The sequence below is a fragment of the Bufo gargarizans genome, chromosome 4, assembly GCF_014858855.1.
Source record: "Bufo gargarizans isolate SCDJY-AF-19 chromosome 4, ASM1485885v1, whole genome shotgun sequence".
NCBI lineage: Eukaryota > Metazoa > Chordata > Amphibia > Anura > Bufonidae > Bufo > Bufo gargarizans.
In genome coordinates this window covers 352,927,826-352,949,558 of record NC_058083.1, presented here as the reverse complement: position 1 = coordinate 352,949,558, position 21,733 = coordinate 352,927,826, and the positions used below count along the sequence as shown (strand labels likewise).

At 39.6% G+C, this 21,733-nt stretch overlaps 1 protein-coding gene across 3 annotated transcripts; it reads right to left on the bottom strand.

Annotated features, from left to right (window-relative positions):
• Nucleotides 1-14,481: 14,481 nt before the first annotated feature.
• Nucleotides 14,482-20,913, bottom strand: LOC122935966 (T-box transcription factor T). Of its 3 annotated transcripts, none has more exons than XM_044291936.1 (8): nt 20,708-20,913; nt 18,324-18,588; nt 18,087-18,221; nt 17,572-17,633; nt 16,528-16,586; nt 16,205-16,381; nt 15,037-15,169; nt 14,482-14,749 (listed from the first exon to the last, which is right to left on the bottom strand). In XM_044291936.1, exons 1-8 carry the CDS (start codon nt 20,911-20,913, stop codon nt 14,482-14,484), a joined length of 1,305 nt encoding a protein of 434 aa, XP_044147871.1. The 3 variants fall into 3 exon arrangements, with proteins under 3 accessions (XP_044147871.1, XP_044147872.1, XP_044147873.1); XM_044291937.1 differs by having other exon boundaries at nt 16,205-16,378; XM_044291938.1 differs by lacking the exon at nt 16,205-16,381.
• Between the last annotated feature and the right edge of the window lie 820 nt (nt 20,914-21,733).

Sequence of the window (21,733 nt, the reverse complement as noted above, 5' to 3'; positions counted from 1 at the left end):
GTGATCACTATTGCCATTGCTCATTCCTCATACAGCTGCGTTGTTTCTTGTCAGCAGATTGCTGTTTAGATAGAATGATCTGCTGCCCAAAAACAATAATTTAGATGCCTGCACAAATGACAAGCGTTTCGCCCACCCATCAGGTGATCGGCTTTACACAGGCAGATTGTTGAGAATGAGTGTTTGCAGGACCGTTCATTTCTCATAATCTGCCTGATTGTTGCACAGTCTAAATCCACTTTTAGGGCCAGTTCACACAGAGTTTTTGGCAAACAGTAGAGTTCAGTGATGAAAGCAGGTTCTGCCTTAGTAGTAATGATGCCTGCATTTGAGTTCACAGAAACGTTGGAGAGCACCTACTGCTATTATGCATAGTGTGGAGACACACAGGACCAATGCGAGGTGTCATTTTATGGGCAGTGGCGTAACTAGAAATTACTGGGCTCCACAGCATATTTTTGAATGAGGCCCCCCTCCCCCAGTAATTTTTTCACAACCCCTTCTTTTCATGCCGCCCCCATTCCTGTGGCTAGTAATGATCGCTCTCTCAGACCAGGCCCGGCTGCTGTTCCATCTATTTTATACGCTGTCTATACTGTCACTGTATATGATTTCATTGTGTAATACTGTTGAGGGGGCCCTGACAAAATTATTTAGTCCTCCTCCTCCTGGATGGGACCCTTCTGGGTCAGGGCCCCAAAGCTGCAGCTTCCCCTGCTTCCCCTATAGTTACTCCCTGTTTATGGGGCTCCACTAGTTACCATGCACATTTCTGTCTGGTAATCATGGAGGGATCATTAACCAGCCTTCGGTATGTCAAGATATTGTGTAACCAGTCCTACTGCCTTTTTTTTTACTCAAACAAGGTAATGCCTGCCCCCACTCTGCCCATGATACACAAAGTACTCTTTGTATTGTGAAATAGCTTCCCTAGCCAGTTCAATTGCCAAGTCGCTCCCACATCCAGAATGTAACAGATCACCCATCAACAGCAGACAACAACCACCTTGTCTGAACTATAGGTCCAAGTTGAAAGAGCTTGGAATGACATATCACAGGATGATATCCAGCATCTGTATGACCATTACCGTGCCAGATTGTCAGCCAGTATGGCAGCAAGTGGAGATGCCACCCAGTAATAATGTCACCCTGCCTCTACATACAGCCTTCTGCAGAGCCCAAAATAAAGAGTGTGCCATCTTGGTTGTTTGATAATTGACCAAGCACCGCTAGCAGTTTATACTTTGTCAATCTCAGCTCAATCACATTTACTGTATATTAATGTTGACTGACAAAAGCACCTACAATGGGCATCCGAGCATCAAAACTAAATCAAGGAACAATAAAAGGAGATGATCCATTCTGATGAATCACATTTTCTTTTACATTAGGTGGACAGTCAGGTGCGTGTGCTTAACTGGCCAAGGAAAGGGATAGCAGGGATAGCAGATGGAAGCCCTATGGGAAAAAGCAAGCCAGTGGGGTCAGTGTAATGATCTGGGTTATATTCTAACTGGAAACCTAGGTTCCTGGCATTCCTGTGGATATTACTTCTAAACATTGTTCCAGACCAAGTACACTCTTTCATGGAAATTAGCAACCCGTTGTAACACTGCAACTTAGGCTATTTTCACACTGGTGTTTTGGCTTTCCGTTTGTGAGATCTGTTCAGGGCTCTCACAAGCGGTCCAAAACGGATCTGTTTTGCCCTAATGCATTTTGAATGGAAAAGGATCAGCTCAGAATGCATCAGTTTGCCTCCGTTCCATCTCCATTCCGCTTTCGAGGCGGACACCAAAACACCGAAAATCAGCCAAACGGATCCGTTCTAATACACATTATAAGTCAATGGGGACGGATCAGTTTTCTATGACACAATCTGGCACAATAGAAAAAGGATCCATTCTCCATTAACTTTCAATGGTGTTCAAGACGGATCCGTATTGGCTATGTTAAAGATAATACAAATGGATCCGTTCTGAACGGATGCAGATGGTTGAATTATCTGAACGTCTGTGCAGATCCATGACGGATCCTCACCAACCCGAGTATGAAAGTAGCCTTTGTGTGAATTTCAAATTAAAACAGTAAAGTCATAGAAATTTAAAAACATTGTATTTTGTTTTTTTGCACAATATATTCTAAATAGAACTAAACAAAGATCTATTTCTAAAAATGACAAAAGGGTCATGATAGATAGATAACTATAAATTCTTTCAAGTAAAAGTATTTTTTTACATATTTGAAAAAAGATCATAAACAAAATGGATGGATGGCTTAGCAAATATTTGGTGGATCCACATGATGACTACACAGAAGTAATGCAAGCATTTAGCACAGACGTGTTATATTAGTCAGTATGGAGTCTGTGTGACAACAGTGGATTGAAATTCCACTTTAGTTACCACCTAAAATATTGTCAGTTCAAATCATGGGTCATGTTGAATCTAGGCTCATATTATTTTTGCAATACTTTAATTAAAGGGGTTGTCTGAGAGTGGAAAGTAATTTTCATTAGAGCCATGTTCAATAATAAAAAAAAATAAAAAAAATTCAAATTGCACTAGGTCCAGCACCATGCTCCCGTCTCCACCACTTCGCCACAAGTCACCTCTGTGGGTCAATCAATGGCTTTGATGCAGAGACAGGAGCTCGACGCTGGACCTGCAACAGTTTGAAAAAATGTTTTTATTCCTTTCATTTTATACTGTGCCTGACCCACTGGAAATTATTTTCCATACACAGACAACCCCTACAACAGTGTACTTTTGTAAATATTTTTCATTTAAAGGTACTGTACAAATGACAACTGCTTTTTCTCATGTATTTTGAAAAAAAATTGGATATACTTACCTCCTTCTCCAGAACCATTCTCGGTGCTAAAAGTTGTAAGTTAGTACTACATTATATGGACACTGAATGAAATAACAATTTGACTAAGGTCTCTTTCACACGGGCATCGCGTGTAAGGGGCCGGATAGGAAGCGGGTGTGCCGCGGGAAAATGCACAATTTTTCCACGCAAGTGCTAAGCGTTTTAATAATAAAATCTACAACACCAAACCCGTGTGCATTTCGCACGCGCGTGAGAAAAATCGCCATGTTTGGTACCCAGACCCGAACCCGGACTTCTTCACAAAAGTTCCGGTCTGGGTACCAAACATGCCGATTTTTCTCACGCGCGTGCGAAATGCACACGGGTTTGGTGTTGTAGATTTTATTATTTTCCCCGGGGTGATGGATCATGTGACGGACCATGTGATGAGTGGTGTGACGTCACCAGGGGTCCTTTTCCTCCTGGGCATCAAAGAAGAAGACAGAAGAGAAGCTGGGCTGCGCGAACAAATGGATCAGGTGAATGACATTTTTTTCTAAATTTTTTTAACCCCCTCCATCCCTATTTTACTAAACATTCTATATTAATGTTATTATCTTCCCTTATATATATGCTATAAGGGAAAATAATATGGTCCACGTCCCGATCGTCTCCTAACAACCATGCATGAAAATTGCACCGCATCTTCACTTGCTTACGGAAGCTTACGATTTTCACGCAGCCCCATTCACTTCTATGTGGCCTGCATTGCGTGAAAAACGCATGCTGCGATTTTCACACAATGCACAAGTGATGCGTGAAAATCACGGCTCATGTGCACAGCGCCATAGAAATGAATGGGTCCGGATTCAGTGCGGGTGCAATGCGTTGACCTCGCGCATTGCACCCGCGCGGAAATCTCACCCGTGTGAAAGGGGCCTAGAGCTAATTTCACATGAATGGCTTTTCCGTTTGGATGCAATCTGTAGTAAATGTGGACAAAAAGTTCATAAATATTAATCTAACCCCCCCGCTCACATCAGATGCACCACACCTATTAAAAGGCAAATGCATCTAAATAATTGTAGTGCATTTATGCAGGCCTGTGTGCCAAAATGGAAATCTAAACCAACAAGGAAGCTGTTATAACTTTCCTTATACTGCAGATTATAATAAATGTGCCAGGTTAGCTATGGCTGCTTCTGCACCACCCACAGGGCTTTAACCTCCCAAAAAGTCTAAGACCCCTTGCAGATGAGTGTGCACGCATTAGGTACGGATGCAGTGGGAATGCGTTCAGTGAAAAATGTGCGATTTCGCAAACAAAGTCATTCGGTTTTGTATTCGATCGCGTTCAGTTTTTATCGCGTGGGTGCAATGCCATTTAATGCATATTCACGGACATGATAAAAAACTAAAGGTTTACACACAACATCTCTTAGCAACCATATGTGAAAAACGCATCGCATCCGCACTTTTTTGCGATTTTCACATAGGCCCCATTCACTTCTATAGGGCTTGAAAAACGCAGATTATAGAACATGCTTCGATCTTCATGCAACGCACAAGTGATGCGTGAAAACCAACACACGTGTACACAGCCCCATTGAAATAAATGGGACCGGATTCCATGCGGGCGCAATGCGTTCGCATCACGCATTACACCCGTGCAAAATACTTACTCATGTGAGAGGGGCCTAAATATTTTATGCAAGCATGCACCAGATTTGTGACTTTTTAATGGCAGTTTTCTGGCTTACAAGGGTTTATAAATGTGCAAAATAACTGTGGAGCCCCAGTTATGGGTCTTTAACACAGTAAAATGTTGGTTTCACATTTGTACTGAGTACTGACTAACCTCCTCCTGGCATCAAATGAGCCACAATTATTAAAACTTACTTTATTTACATTGGACCCTATTAATACGTGTTGAGACGTTCAATCACATTATTTACAATTGCTCATTAGACCACTGATGTCTCGAAGTTAACACGTATTGATACGTGTTAACCTCGAGACATCAGTGGTTTAATGACCAATTGTAAATAATACAATTATTAAAAGGCAAAAAATTGTAGCATATCTGTGCAGAAAAGACAGGAATCTACACCAGTATACTGTCAAAAATGATAATAAATGTGTTGGGCCAGCTATGCAGAGCTGTGCACCACCCACTTCCAACAACCTACTTTTTTAGAAACGTGGCAAACTGGGCTCTAACTCCCCTAAAAGTTTTTTTGCATGGCATGTTTTTCAGGTTTAAGGGGTTGATAAATGTCCCTTTTTTGGTGCAGGTACCCTGCCACCATGCTCTGTCCAGAAAAGTGTCCCCATTGTAGCTAGGATTTTAAATTGACCTTAATACTGCTGCATTTGCTAGTGAGACCACTGTAGAGAAACTAGAATTTGGGAAAGTGCTTGGGAAAAAAAACACTACACCCAAAGCATGCTGCAGTGCTGCACTTAAAAAAAAAAATGACAAGAGACTAAAAAAGTCAGAAAACTGTCTAATGGGGCTTTCACACACAGTTTCTTAGACCACTTTCACACGGGCGAGTTTTCCGCGAGGGTGCAATGTGTGACGTGAACGCATTGCACCCACACTGAATCCTGACCCATTAATTTACCCTGGTTTCACACCTAAGCGTTTCTCAAACGCGCGTTTTACGTGCGTTTTTGACGCGCGTTTTTATGCGCGTTTTTTGTAATAGTAAACGCGCGTTTGACGCGCGTTTGGGTGATTGACAGCAGTGTTGTCCAATGAGTCTATGGCCCAAACGCGCGTCAAACGCCCCAAAAAAAGCTCCTGAACTTGTTTATGCGTCGGGCGTTTTACAGTGCGTTCAAACGCGCTGTAAAACGCTCAAGTGTGAACCAGGGCCATAGGAAAGCATTGGTTTTCACGTGTTGAGCGTTTTACAGCGCGTTTGAACGCGCTGTAAAACGCTCAGGTGTGAACCCAGGGTTAAATGGGGCTGTGCACATGAGCAATGTTTTTCATGCATCACTTGTGCACTGCGTGAAAATCACAGCATGTTCTTTATTCATTTTTTTTTTTCATGCAACGCAGGCCCCATAGAAGTGAATGGGGTTGAGTAAAAATCGCATTGCATCTACAAGCAAGTGCGGATGCAATGCGATTTTCACGGATGGTTGCTAAGGAGATGTTAATAAATAGGGATGAGCCCCGGGACCCCATTAAAGTCCATTTACTTTATTATTTTCCTTCATAACATGGTTATAATGGAAAATAATAGCATTCTTTAATACTGAATGCTAAGCAAAATGTCCATTGAGGGTTAAAAAATCCTAAAGAACCTTCTATCTTCATTCAGCAGGACCTGCGCTGACGTGACTGCGCTCACCACGTGGTGAGCGAGATGACATTCGCACAAGTCCTTTTTCAGGTCCCTCAAGAAGAAGAAATAAGACGATAACGGCTGAGCAATCAAGTGGATGAGGTGAGTAATTTTTTTATTATTTTTTAAACCCTCAATGGACATTTCACTTAGCATTCTGTATTAAAGAATGCTATTATTTTCCATTATAACCATGTTATAATGGAAAATAAAAAAATCTACAGAACACCGAACCCAAACCCGAACTTCATTGAAGAAGTCCAGGTTCAGGTCTGGGTACCAACATTCAGTTTTTTATCACGCAGGTGCAAATGCTTTGCACTCGCGTGGAAAAAACTCAACAACGCAACATATTCGCAGACAAATTGCATGCAAACTCGCGCAGGTTTCCCTGAACGCGCCCGCAACGCATCCAGACTGAATCCGGCACGCTCGTCTGCAAGGGGCCTTAGTGATTTTTTGCACTTTTATGTTTTTAATTGTGATTTTTGCACCATTATATTTTGCTGTAAAAAGGCTATATCCACATGTAAGCTGAAAGTCTGTGGGAAACATGAAACGCAGGATACACAAGCAGTTTGTTTGTTTTTTGGCTGCTTTTTTGTCTTTCTGGCTTCTTTTTAAAAAAAATCAGCATGCTGTAGCTTTTGGTGTTGTTTTAGGCTACTTTCACACTTGCGTTCGGGGTTCCACTTGTGAGTTCCGTTTGAAGGCTCTCACAAGGGCCCGAACGGATTCATACTGCCCCAATGCATTCTGAGTGGATGCGGATTCGCTCAGAATGCATCAGTGTAGCTCCGTTTGGCCTCCGTTCCGCTCAGCAGGCGGACACCTGAACGCTGCTTGCAGCGTTTTGGTGTCCGCCTGGCCATGCGGAGCCAAACGGATCCGTACAGACTTACAATGTAAATCAATGGGGACGGATCCGTTTGACGTTGACACAATACGGTGCAATTTCAAACGGATCCGTCCCCCATTGACTTTCAATGTAAAGTCTGGACGGATCCGTCTCACTACAAATTGGACTTTTTTCTGAAATATAATGCAGACGGATCCGTTCTGAACGGATACCATCGTTTGCATTATAGGAGCGGATCCGTCTGTGCAGACACCAGACGGATCCGCTCTGAACGCAAGTGTGAAAGTAGCATTTTGCTAACACCTTTTCTATAGGGGAAAAGCAGCATGAAGAAAATGCTAGTGGTGAGGCACACTAGTCCAGATTTACTAATTGTATAGATGGTATGAACTTAGGCTCTCTAGAGCTGCACCAGATTTCCAGCTCAGGCAGGATGATAAATATGGTACATGTATAGACACTTTTATCTAATACTATACCAATTACAAGTTGGCTTACTTTGAGACAAAACTTTATGCCAGAATTGTGGAGCAAAATGCATGTCTTAGTTAAAGCCCCTAAAAACGAAGTTCTGCCCTTTCTGATAAGCCCCACCCCCTTTTGAGGCAGAAGTCAGAAAAATGTGTAGAAACCAATTTGTGTGACAATTTTACATAGATTTTAGGCATAGACACATTAGTAAATCTTGGACTCACTCTATTTGAAAAAAACATCAGAAACATTGCTACAAAAACTTCACCTAGAGATCCAGTACATGCACAGTACAGCCCTGATGCTTTCCAGGGCTACACAGTACAGATTACTTCATCCCTGGAAAGCATTGAGGGTGTATTGCGTGTGTGTCATTTCCCAAAGTGATGGCACATGCACAAGAACACAGGGCCAGTTGAGGTTACATCATCACTGCCTAGCCCTCTCAATCAAAGTTGGGGGCAAGACTGCTCTCATTAAGGCCTCTTTCACATGGGCGTCTTATTTTTGGCCCGGATAAGAGGCGGGTGCATGGCGGGAAAATGCGCGATTTTTCCGCGCGAGTGCAAAACATTGTCATGCGTTTTGCACTCGCGTGAGAAAAATCGTGCATGTTTGGTACCCAAACCCGAACTTCTTCACAGAAGTTCGGGTTTTGGATCAGTGTTCTGTAGATTGTATTATTTTCCCTTATAACATGGCTATAAGGGAAAATAATAGCATTCCGAATACAGAATGCATAGTAAAACAGCGCTGGAGGGGTTAAAAAAAAATAAAAAATTTTTACTCACCTTAGTCCCCTTGATCGCAAAGCCCGGCATCTCCTTGTGTCTCCTTTGTTGAATAGGACCTGTGGTGAGCATTAAATACAGGTAAAGGTCCTTTTGATGATGTCACTCCGGTCATCACATGGTCGTTTACCATGGTGAATCACCATGGTAAAAGATCATGTGATGTACCATGTGATGACCGGAGTGATGTCATCAAAGGTCCTTTACCTGTATTTAATGCTCACCACAGGTCCTATTCAACAAAGGAGACAAAAGGAGATGCCGGGCTTCGCGATCAAGTGGACTAAGGTGAGTTAAATAATTTTTTATTTTTTTAACCCCTCCAGCGCTGTTTTACTATGCATTCTGTATTCAGAATGCTATTATTTTCCCTTATAACCATGTTATAAGGGAAAATAATAATGATCGGGTCTCCATCCCGATCGTCTCCTAGCAACCGTGCGTGAAAATCGCACCGCATCCACACTTGCTTGCGGATGCTATGCGATTTTCACACACCCCATTCACTTCTATGGGGCCTGCGTCGCGTGAAAATCGGACAATATAGAGCATGCTGCGATTTTCACTCAACGCATAAGTGATGCGTGAAAATCACCGCTCATGTGCACAGCCCCATAGAAATGAATGGGTCCGGATTCAGTGCGGGTGCAATGCATTCAACTCACGCATCGCATCCGCACGGAATACTCGCCCGTGTGAAAGGGGCCTAAGGAGCTGAGCTTTTGGGGTGGCACCAAACAGCTCATTTGCATATTAAAATAAGCAGGCTCTCTCAGGAACAGAGACACAGATCTGGATGGGAACCAATCTAACAGTGCTCTTAGTTTAATATTGAGGTATGTGGTCATAGATTCCCTTTAAATCTAGCATTTGCCCCAGCTGGAAAAAAAATGCAAAGATGCAGCACAAAATACCTCCCCATAAATGGCCCCTCCATGATGGCAAGCTCCAGCTGCTATATTCTGTCTACCTTCAGCCATGTCTGCTTTCTGTGCAGTTTGCCAAAGAGACATCCTAGATTCCTCACATCTCCATTATCCTCCCCATCTTGGTGCCCAACAGTGTTCTCCTGCTTCCACCTCCAAGCGGTGCTACCATGCACCCCAATGCCTTTACATATTACCCAGTTCGTAAAAAATACTTTTAAAGTAATAATGCCCCCTAAAATGCCCCAGTAATAATAATGCCCCTATAGTGACTCCAGTATTGATAATGCCTTCAGCAATGATAATGCCCCCTCTTGTGCCCTTAGATAATAAAATGGCCCATAGGGCCCTCATATCATCCAATGAACAAGCATTTCCAAATTGGTTGCTTTGGTCACAGTTTTTATTTATTTATTTTTACAGTGTTCACCTGAGGGGTTTGGTCATGTGATGTTTTAATAGAACAGGTCATTACGGACGCAGCAATCTAATATGTGTACTTTTTCTTATTTCTTATTTAAGTTTTACACAATAATAGGATTTTTTAAACCCAAAAAATAATATTTTAGTGTCTCCATAGTCTTGGAGCCATAGTTTTTTCTTTTTTTGACCATTTGTCTTAGGTAGGATCTAATTTTTGCAGGATGAGGTGAAGATTTGATTGGTACTATTTTAAGGGGCATACACCTTTTTGATCGCTTGGTTTTGCACTTTATGTGATGTTAGGTGACAAAAAATTGCTTTTTTTGGCACAGTTTTTTTTTTTTTAAGGTGTTCACCTGAGGGGTTAGGTTATGTGATATTTTTATAGAGCGGGTTGTTACAGACGCAGCAATACAACCTATATAATCATCAACAAGATGAAAGGCAGTGTGTAATAAACTACAAAGTATCACCAAAAAATGAAAAACACACATGCAATATAAAAGCATATTTTATTGAATTGCACCATTATAAACAATACTTACAAATATGAAAAGATATGTAATGCAGTTGACGCTGCGGACCACAGCTCTAACACAGGTAACAAAGGGTAGGAATGCTACTCCCAATAGGGGGATAATTTATTTATTTTCCAAACCCCATTATATATAAACCAATCCTACAGGAAGGGGAGGGGGATGCTACCAATACATTAAGGTACAAAAGGCACTAATGTATTTAACACAAGCCACAAGAAAAAATAAAGTAATGACACTCATATCAAACAATACATCATGGCCATAAATACCTGCTAGGGTAGCGTAAAAGGAAAATCAGACCTGTGTGGAGCTCACCTCGACACGTGTTTCACTCTGCTTTCTCAAGGGACGCAGCAATACCTAATATGTGTACTTTTTTTTATTAATTTCCCTCTAATACAATAATAGCATTATTTTTTTATATATAAAAATGTTTTAGGCCCATTTCACACAAGCAAGTTTTTTCCGCACGGGTGCAATGCGTGATGTGAACACACAGCACCCACACTGGATCCTGACCCATTCATTTCAATGGGTCTGTGTACATGAACGTTTTTTTTTTCACGCCTCGAAAATGTAGCATGTTCTATATTCTGCGTTTTTCACGCAGCCCCTAAGGGGCTTATGGTTATAAGGGAAAATAATAGCATTCTGAATACAGAATGCATAGTACAATAGCGCTGGAGGGGTTAATTTTTATTTTATTTTTTTATTTAACTCGTAACTCCGGTCATCACATGGTCCATCACATGATCTTTTTACCATGGTGATGGATCATGTGATGGACCATGTGATGACCGGAGTGACATCACCACAGGTCCTTTCCCTGTACACAGCACAGAAAAGAAGCCGGGCTGCGCGAGCAAGTAGATTAAGGTGAGTTAAATATTGTATTTTTTTAACCCCTCCAGCGCTATTGTACTATGCATTCTGTATTCAGAATGCTATTATTTTCCCTTATAACCATGTTATAAGGGAAAATAATACAATCTACAGAACAATCTTCTGTGAAGAAGTTCGGGTTTGGGTACCAAACATGCCGATTTTGCTCACGCGCATGCAAAACGCATTACAATGTTTTGCACTTGCGCAGAAAAATCGCGCATGTTCCCGCAACGCACCTGCACCTTTTCCCGCAACGCCCGTGTGAAAGAGGCCTAAACGCATTGCATCCAGAACAAGTGTGGATGCAATGTGTTTTTCACTGATGGTTTCTAGGAGATGTTGTTTGTAAACTTTCAGTTTTTTATCACGCACTCGCACAATCGCAGACAAAACAGAATTTCACTGAACGCACCCTGAACTCATCCAGACCTAATCAATCATGCTCATGTGAAAGAGGCCTTAGTGTCTCCATATCCTGAGAGCTATATTTAAAAAAAAAAAATTGGTGATTTTCTTATATTGTTTTTTGCGGGATGAGGTGATGGTTTTATTGGTACCAATTTGGAGGCATATGCCTTTTTAATCATGTTGCATTTTTTGTGATGTAAGGTGACAAAATGTCTTTTTTGTCTTGTTTATCCGACTGGGTGGATCATGTGATATATTTATAGAGCCTGTCGTTACGAATGTGGCGATACCTAATATGTGTGTTTTTTCTATTTTTTATTAAAAAAATCTGGGGAAAGGGGCTTTTTTTCTTTTTTTACTTTAAACTTTTTTTTATTTAAAAAAAACAACTTTTATTTTAAACTTTATTTCTGTCCCACACTGGGACTGATCCCCTCTGTAATGCATTACAATACATCTGTATTGTATTGCATTGCCTGTTAGTGTATTACGCTAAGTAAATACACTAACAGGTTGCCAAGGAGACGCAGCTTGGGGCTGGATCTCCTCTGCACCCGTAGAAGGCAGGTCACCTTGCCGTGCAAGGCATTGGGCAGCCCCTGCACGACATCGGGCTGCCTTGTCACCCATGGGTCCTTGCCACAGCAGCGCAGAGACCCGATGGCCTCCCTCACTCGCCGCAAACCCCTTCTATGCCGCGGTCAACGTTGCCCGTGGCATAGAAGGAGTTAATCTGCCGGCATCGGCTTTTACAACGATGACGGCAGATACTGTCAGGGACTGCCCCCTTTGGGAGTGCACCGCCCAGGTGCCCGCCAGATCACCATGACGTAATAGTACGTCCAAATGCGGGAAGTCGCCTCCCGCCATGATGTAGTGTTACGTCATGTATCGGCAAAGGTTTAAACTTGTCCTATGGTTAAAAAGGAGGCAATAAATAATTTGCTGATCTGTGTGCTTCAATTATGTTGTCATTTTATCTGATTGTCATCAAGCATACATTAACATATATACAGAAATACACAGAAAATGTTGACCTCATTAATTATAAATAAAAAAAACCTCAGTAAATAAAACACAATTAGACTAACATACACAAATGTATGCACATAGAAATAACTGCAACATCAAAATGAATGGAACTTTGATATTAAGATACACAAATTTCAAAATCTCTGAAAACTTTTAAGCTCTTCAATTTTACTGTCATATTTATTGTATTATTTTTGTAATTATCTATTTATTACTTTTCTGTTTCATTTGCATTACAGAATATTGACAGCAAATCCAAAGCTGCCCATAGACATCAGATAATCATGAACCAAAACATGATGCCAATTGTTGATCGTTAAAGGGTTTTCAAGTTCTTTGATGTTGATGGCCTATCCCCAGGATAGGCCATTAATATCAGTTTCCGACATCTCAGAACCCCACCAATCAACCACTTGGGAGTAGCTATGATGCTAGAAGTTGAAACCAGAACTATACATCCCCCTCCATTGTGTAGTGGATGGAACTGGTTAAAGCAGTGCTGCTCCCGTTCAAGTGAATAGAAGCAGTGCTGTAGTAATCAGCTATGTCCACTACACATTGGACCAAGCTGTGCAGTTCCACGCCCAATTCTGTCATGCTCGTTTGTCAACGTACTATAGAAACACACTGTACAGAATTGTGGTAATGAATTGCCAAATTTTATGTTAGGAACAGACAATTTCAGTCGAGATTTAGGGTACAATTTTTGGGCCAATTATCGGGAACGAGCGTTCATAGGAACACTTGTTCCTGATAATTGGCCCTTATAATCGAGCAGCCAATAAGCCGATGAGCAAGAACGTTTGTTGGCTGATGGGCCTCTTTCATCAGGATGAAAGATACCTAATTATTGCCAGCAGATCTCGCTATGTAATCAGGGATATTCTGCCAATAGTTAATATAACAGGATGACTGCGGTACCAATCCTTCTTCCCAAATTCAGGTTGGTCTGTCTAATGCATATGTTATTATCCACTGGTGCTCGCCTGCCTGAACACTGGCCAGTGTAACATGGCACTTAGAGTTGAGTACCCATGGACATGTTTCTAAGTTTTACAATTGATGTCTGTGCTCTCCATATGAAGGTTGTGCTCCATCTTATGTCTCTGGTCGGCTTTCTTTTCAATAACCTTATATATTTATTTCAACACAATAAGCAAAGATAATATTTGTACAAATTAGGTGAAGTAGTGTAAAGGCAAAATTTGGATTTCTTAGGGTCCAGTCACATGTTTGCAAAATGGGTCCGCATCCTTTCCGCAATTTTGTGGAACAGGTGTGGACCCATTCATTTTCAATGGGGCCAGAATGTGCTGTCCGCATCTGCATTTGCGGATCCGCACTACTGGATCCACACTTCCGTTCTGCAAAAAAATAGAAATTGTCCTATTCTTATCTGCAATTGCGGTCTGCAAAATGCGGAACTCACATTGCCGGTGTCTGTGTTATGCGGATCCGCAAAACACATATGGACGCGTGAATTGATCCTTACAGTTAGTTTTGTGGAGCTGCTATGAATAAGACATTTAATAAGACATTTTGGTTTACACTTATTAAATAAATAGTTGGAGTATTTGGGTTTATTTTTAAATTACAGGTTGATTAAAAACTTTGAGAACTATCTTACTTCAGTAAATAAATAATTTTCTGAACGCAACCTATGGCTAGGTCTGTAAATCAATATGAAGTAGTTGTGTTCATCATATGAAATTTGCTAATCAATAATGAAATTACAAATGTGAATCTTAACAACAGAAGAAGAATCACATTGGTTTCAGTCTTTATGTACAGTAGGTTTACAGGTCCTCACTGAGAAATCATAATGGAGATTCTCAACCCAATTTTACATAAATCAATAGTCTGCTCTTCAAAAAAGAAATACAGTGCCTTAGTACCCCATATCCTCCACTGGCCTTGAAGAACCATGTCTGAAGACATGGCTGTTTCTTATAAATAGTCATATAAGATTTTACTTTACATGGAGGTGGGTGCGACAGGTGTCCATGGTGATGATAATCTAGAATGGTTTGTGACTTCATATTGATTCTCTACAATATCTGTAGTTGCTCCATGATCGTATAACGGTGATCCTGAGGATGGTGAAGGTACTCCATGTGAAAGAGATGAGTAATGAGCTGTAGATCCTCGTAAGTACTGTGAACCAAATCCATTAGGGATTCCTCCGGACTGAGAAACTGGAGAAATGGTACTGTTGCTCACAGACCACAAGTTTGGATACTGACTGTAAAAGGTAAAATTGCTACCATTAGCATTCTATCCAAAATATTGTGTCATACAGAGATAATTCTAATTCCAGTCACATAATGATGACTATATAATAGCTCATCCTACCATGCAGGTTATCAAGGCTAATATTTATTTTATTTTATAGCTATACATCACAATTACGTACATAGGAGATATAGAGTTATTTAGCTTTTTTTTTGAGGAATTTAAAATATTTTATTGAATTATTACATGGATAGTAATTACTAAAATGGATAGTTTGTAGATTATATAGATAATTACCTGGAAGCATTTGAGGTGCTTGTGGGGTGCGTCATAGAGAGCATTCCTGTATGAGCAGGCATTTGAAGACTTGACCAATTATCATGTGACTGGAGCATAGACAAACAGGAAGATGAGTTATCTTGTATAGTTGCTAATAAGACAGAAGGAAAAAATAAAAAATAAAATAATATATAATAATTATATATATATATATATATATAAAATATATAAAATAATATATAAAAATGATATATATATATATATATATATATAAATAAGCATATTTATATATATATATATATATATATATATATTAAGCAAACAATACTACTACATAATTTTTAATAGGATTATTAATGCAAAAAACATTTTTTATGTGACTCCTTTTACTATAGCCTCAACTACTGACATGTACAGGCTGGATGCTGAGATTCGTATTCGACACCAGCTTGACTGCTCTGGTAAGTACATTCTAATATGGGGCAAATAGCTAAAACATACTATATCTAATAACCCATGTAGGAAGGCACAAGGGTCCGTCATTGATGGAAGGTATGTGCCACCGAGGTTCCTGGCCTCGGTGAGGGAAGAGTCAGTAGTTTCAAGTGTCAGCGGCAGCTAATGCTGATTGACACTGTTTTCTGTTTAGTACGGCTGCAAAGCCGATCCGGGACAGCTCTTACTGGGAGTAGCCAAAGTGCTGGGTGGGTGGCTTCCCCCCGTGCTCCAGGCCGGATCTTGGTGTGGTATAAAAGCACAGGCAGCACTGTCAGGTGGTGGGGATTATCCTCCCTCTGACAGGGAAGCTGGAGAGTCTCTGTATTTTGAGATCTAAGGATGTGTGCCGTGCTAAAGGGCTGAGAGTCGCATTGCTGGGAAGCAGGCCCCTAAAGCCTGTTGTGGACTGCTGCTGACAAACCCGCTGACAAGGTGAATGTCTGTGGACTTGCCCTGGTGTGAGTGAACACCAAGACGGCGAACTGTCATTATGTTTATGTGTGAATAAACACTGAACTGTTTAAGTTAAAGACTTTGTTTTTGCCTCTGTACTGCGTCCGCTAATCTGCCTACTAGAGGAAATCCCCACACCCATTGCTTAATCAGACATACTGTAGTAAAGCACAGTATTGTTTCCCTAATTAATAACTGAAATTAAATATATGAGACCGTCATCTTTAGAACTCACTTGGAGAATTGTTTCTGTGAGAGTATGGGTTTGGATATGGAGCTGCCCGGTGATTCCGCAGAGAGGAGTATCGATCACAGCCATGAGGAGAAGACAGGGCTATTGGTGTTCCAAACTGAGAATGAGGATTTGCAGGAGAGCACAAGGATCCGGTACCAGGAATGAGCCAGCTACCTACTAAAGAAAAAGCAAAATGAATTATTTACCGTATATATGAATATTCACACAGAACATATTACATGCAGCAACATTGAATACATGCTGGTATATATGGTCAGAAATGTATCTTTTTATTCTCATTCAGTTGTATGGTTGCAACTTACATTGTGAGTAACCTTGTTGACCATCAATGGCTTCATCCAGAAGTTCTTTATGGTCATTTCTGAAAGCAAACATTTTTGAGGATTTAGTTTTTAAAAAGCATCAAAAAAGTTGTTTCATCAGTTCAATGGTTGCAACTAAGGATGAGCAAATCCCTAGCAAATGTACCATCCGAAGTCGATTCGCAAAAACTTTGGTACCAAACTTGGTACCGAGTTTGGTACCAAGGTTCTTTACAGCAATAATTAATTCCCAACGTTATTACAGGAAGTCTCGCGTGACTTTGCAAGGTAATAACTTTGGCTCATCGGAGCCAATACATTCTGATACTGTACAGAGCGGGAACTCCATACAGAATTACATCAAAGTTTTTTCACTCATCCCTAGTTACAACATATTATTAAAGGTGTTCTGTACTAATTGCTATTAGTGGCATATTACCAGGGCATGCCATCATCATGTAATCAATGACAGTCGGAACATAGGTAACCTCACAAGAGCTCAGAGGCTGCTTCACTGGTGGGAAAACAGGTCTAACCAGGGCTATTCTGCAAGAAGGAAAGGGGAACAGTAATACCAATACTTTCCACAGTCACCTCTAGTTATTTATGCCCTACCAAACACAACTGTACCACATCTGGTTTTAGGAATAATACATTCCTCCCTGCTCTGTTCCTGAGTGACTTTTATTACTGTCAGAGCCGCCTTTTGTTGACTAATCATTTAAAACAGAATGAATTCCCAGGCTGACACTGCATAAGTGAACCTTCAGCTGCCCTACCACTGGAACAATTGAGAGATTATGGAGCATATGGATATATGAGGCAAAGAGGGAGTAATATGAAGAATGCATTCAAGATGTGACTTGATCTATAGGTTCCTGCAGCAAAGCATACAAAAAATATGGAATAATTTAAAATATACAGGATTGGAATAAAATCCACCCCTCCTGTGTTCTAACTGACTGCCACGTAGATAGTGTTTCTCAAGCCTAGAAGAGATGTATTGAAAAGGCATAGAATTCCAGAATAAAATAAAAGCCATACCTCTCTTTAGCATCCAAAAAAGCCTTGGCAAAGGGATTGTGCTTTATTTTGAGAGCAGTAATCTAAAATAAGCAGAAATTGTGAGCACAGACATTAGATTAAAAAAATCTGACAATTGTTACACAGAAAGTTTACTCCACCTATAATTTCTTTTACTCATTAAAGTAATTGTTATTTTTCCACGGTTTATATGGTTAATACCGCTGTGTGTATATAATGCTGTAATATACTATGGCACATGCTTGTTCGCACATTATTCATTCTACATGATATGCACTTTATTATATAGATGACAAAACAATTAAAATCTACCAAAATTGCCTCAAAGAATGTTGTCTATAGTCTTTAATTTTCATTTTTAATATGCAATAAAATATAATTATGACTATCATTAAGTCCACAAAGGCATTTTTCTCTCAGACATTTGCGATGCATGAGACCCAAATCTGTAGATATTTAATGATAAATATAACTTGCAGTAGCACCATAGTTAATGGATATAATATAAATAATACCTCTTCATTCTGGTAAGCAGTCACAGCAATGAATTGTGTTTCTGGAAAGGAGTGGCTGGTGATCATCCTTTGGGATCCTCCTACTCTAACTATGTGAATTCTGGGCTCATATTTATGCAATGAGTTTAGCATAATCTGGAAAGAAAAAGAAAAACCATTAATGATAATTATCACAAGTAATGGTATAATACAGCAGCAACAATATTAATTATTACTAATAATTATAAATAATATTACCTGGCCTCCACCATTCATTTTATTTGTGAGTTTAACTTTACTAAAAGAAACAGCATCTTTCATCCAATGGGCTCCAAAGTTTGGGGAATCTGGGTGAATGTAGACGCAGCTTGGAGCTTGCGGCTCCGGTTTTCCTCCTGGAACCCATTCGCCATTTACATACTTCCACCGGTGGTTGTCTGCTGACACAAAATCTAGCAGGAATGTGTACATAGCATTGGGGTCTAGTCCAGAAACACTCACTTTTAGCACAGGAAACATTCGCCTAAAAGAGAGAGAAAAGTTGTAGTCACTTTGGACCTAGAAAGTATAGTATGTAAAATATCCAGAAAACATCAATGCATTAATGTAATACTAGTCATACAATATACAATTTAGGAAAGATTAAATCCAAAACAGTGAGTAGAATCACACCAGTCACTTACCTTCTCCATGGGTGGGTTGGATATACCTGTGTCTTTTTATCCAAAGACAAATAAAGTAATTTAAACAGTGGCGTTAGAAAGGAAATGAACTATCCTCCCCCTTTATTCCTTTGAGCTCAGCACCTTCTTTTGTCTTTAAGATGGGGTCAGACAACTCCTCTACTGTGAAGTAACTTTAAATACATTGTTGCTGAAGCAATAACATTTCTCTACGACCTTTGAGTACTCCTTTAGGCTTCGTTCACATCAATGTTCAACCTTTCTGTTCTCCTGCTCCTTCGGAAAGCATGGAGAAGGCACATAACTGAGCCAAACGAAGCCTAAGGTTGTGCATGCAGGACTTTTGTCTCTCCTTCAAAATAATCTTCTGAGTGGAAGCATAACGGACCCCATTTTAGTCTATGGGGTCCTAAGGGCTCCGTTTTGCTCAGTTATGTGCCTTCTTTGTCCTTTCCATTCTCCTGCTCCTAAACGGAGCAGGAGAATGCAATGGCTGAATGTTGATATGAACGAAGCCTTATAGAATCATCAGATCTAAATGGGCTATAAGTAGTATGGCTATATCCAGAATCTTTTGATGCTATGTATTTTAATGTATTAATTAATCTCCTGCTCAAAACCGTTTTATGGTTAGTATAAAAAAGTTATGTTTGTCTAAGTGTTACATTTTATTTTATATTAAGTTACTTATATTTGGTACACTTCTATGCTGGCTATATAATAATAGGTCTATTACCGTATTTTTATAAAACTTAGGGAGAAAAACGAAATTCACAAAAAGATGTGGTAAAAATCTGTGTATACACAGTAACACTAAACATGTATTAATCAAGCAGTACATTATAAGGCACATAAGGGGAATAACACAGGTGAATAAATTATAATTATATGTCTAATATGGGAAGAATTAACTTTTACTATTTACCATTTTATTTCTAATTTTGTTGTTTTCCACTTTTGCTAAAAATATTTGTATTATACTTTTGCCAAATAAATGATTGTTGTGGCCAATGTGAACAGAAAAGTGGAGTAAATAGTGTGGATTTTTTAACAGCGGAATTGTAAGCAGAGAATCAGGATTTTACAGTATTAGCAAAGTGGTTGAGATTTAAGCAAATATGATCCACACACTGTATAAGAAATCCACACTATAAATTGACCTGCAATGTAGATTTTAAAGCCACAGCATGTCCATTTATGCTGTTTATTTATCCTGCTGTGGATTTCACCGTATACAATGTATAGGGTGACATCCACAGCAAATCAGCCATCTGTCTGTATTCTAATTGTTCCAATATTAACACTAATCAGTAAAATGTTTAACAGGCAATGTGTATGGGGGCCACGAAAAGTAACACAACATTTGCTCTTAACATGCCCATTATTTTATATACTTATGGGGGTTAAGCTACAGCCTGAAGTATTTGACAACCATATTCCCATCTCTACACTGAAATAAACATGGAAGTGTGTAAGTATAGTGGAGTCCTGAGAAATAGTTGTCAGATAAAGCTTGTTGGGTAGCATAATATCTTAGATCTGTGTGACTTTAAATAATATTTTAAGTACACTATAATAATAATAATAGATAATACAATAATGATAATAATGATTCATATATGTTATTGCTTTGAAATAATGTAGTAGTTAAATAATTCAAGAAAACTTCAGTAATTAAGCATAATTTCTAATAGTTAATGATAATTGTGAAGATGTGTTACTGAGCTCTAATTCCATGATATAGAATGTAATATAAAGCACAAGCACATGAGTCATTTGATATATTAGATATGTAACACTGTATATATGAATAGTTTTAAAGCTATTTCTAGGACATTATTTTACAGGCGGTTGTTAGAGAAAAATAACATTCTACTGAGAAATAATTATTATTTGATAGATTATGTATAGAAGCAACCATAATGGTCAAAAAACAAAAACAAAGCCTATGAGTCCTACCTGCCATTTTTGGTGACAATCATCTCATTGGTGAGCTCCTTGAATCGTAACCAAAGGTCTTGCTCTTCCAAAGAAACTTTGAGTTCTCTTTCTGTAGGGTCCCCCTTCTCACTTCCAGCTTGAAGCTCATTTTCTACTGCACTGAGAAGATGATCTACTCGATACTGTAAGTTCTTTCCACAACTCTCAGTTGTACTTAAACTCATCCCTCAAATGTTGCTCCACCACCACGAATGAAAAGATCCACAGATCCAAAAGTCTTATCAGGATGCTGTCAAATGTGTGTAATCAGTAGATAATGTTTTTAGAGATAGTAAATCCACTTGACCTTAGCAGAACATGTTTTACTAATCAACATTACATTGCTTTACACTCCAATAAATAGGCATGGCCATGGTGTGATGACATCACTTACAGAGTGAAGAGCATAGTGATTGGTTAGGGTTTCCTTTGATGCTTGTCAATAAGGAATGTGATTGGTGTAGCCTTCACACTGTGATAATCTTCTGAAGTTAATTGCAAGTCAGAGGTACTTTATGCAAATCTCCAAATGTTTGCACCTTTATCAAAGACTAAAGCTGCAGTGAGGAAATGGTGTGTCAACACCTGGTCAAATTTTAATTTTAAATCCGTTTCCTGAAAGTCATGGATTGCAAGAAAAAGTTAATTTCCAATTTAGGTAAACACTAATAATATTATATAATATCATATATGTGTGACTTGTAAATGAGTTCCTATCTTATAGCGTGACAGCACGTTGCTAGGATATGAACTTTATGATTGGTCAGAGTCTGGCAACAGGACTGATTTAGAGCTGCATCCCCTTGAGTAGCTGTTCCCTGCACAGTTGTATCCTATGTAGAGAACTTCAGCTGGGCTAGGAGAGCCACAGTCCAGGGAAAACGCATATTATTAGTGCTGCAGATCCTTCAGTCTAAGGATTGGTGGGGGTCCCAGAGGTTGAAATCCATCAATCATAAAGTGATGGCGAATCCTAGCAATATCTACCGGTTATGCCATACAGTT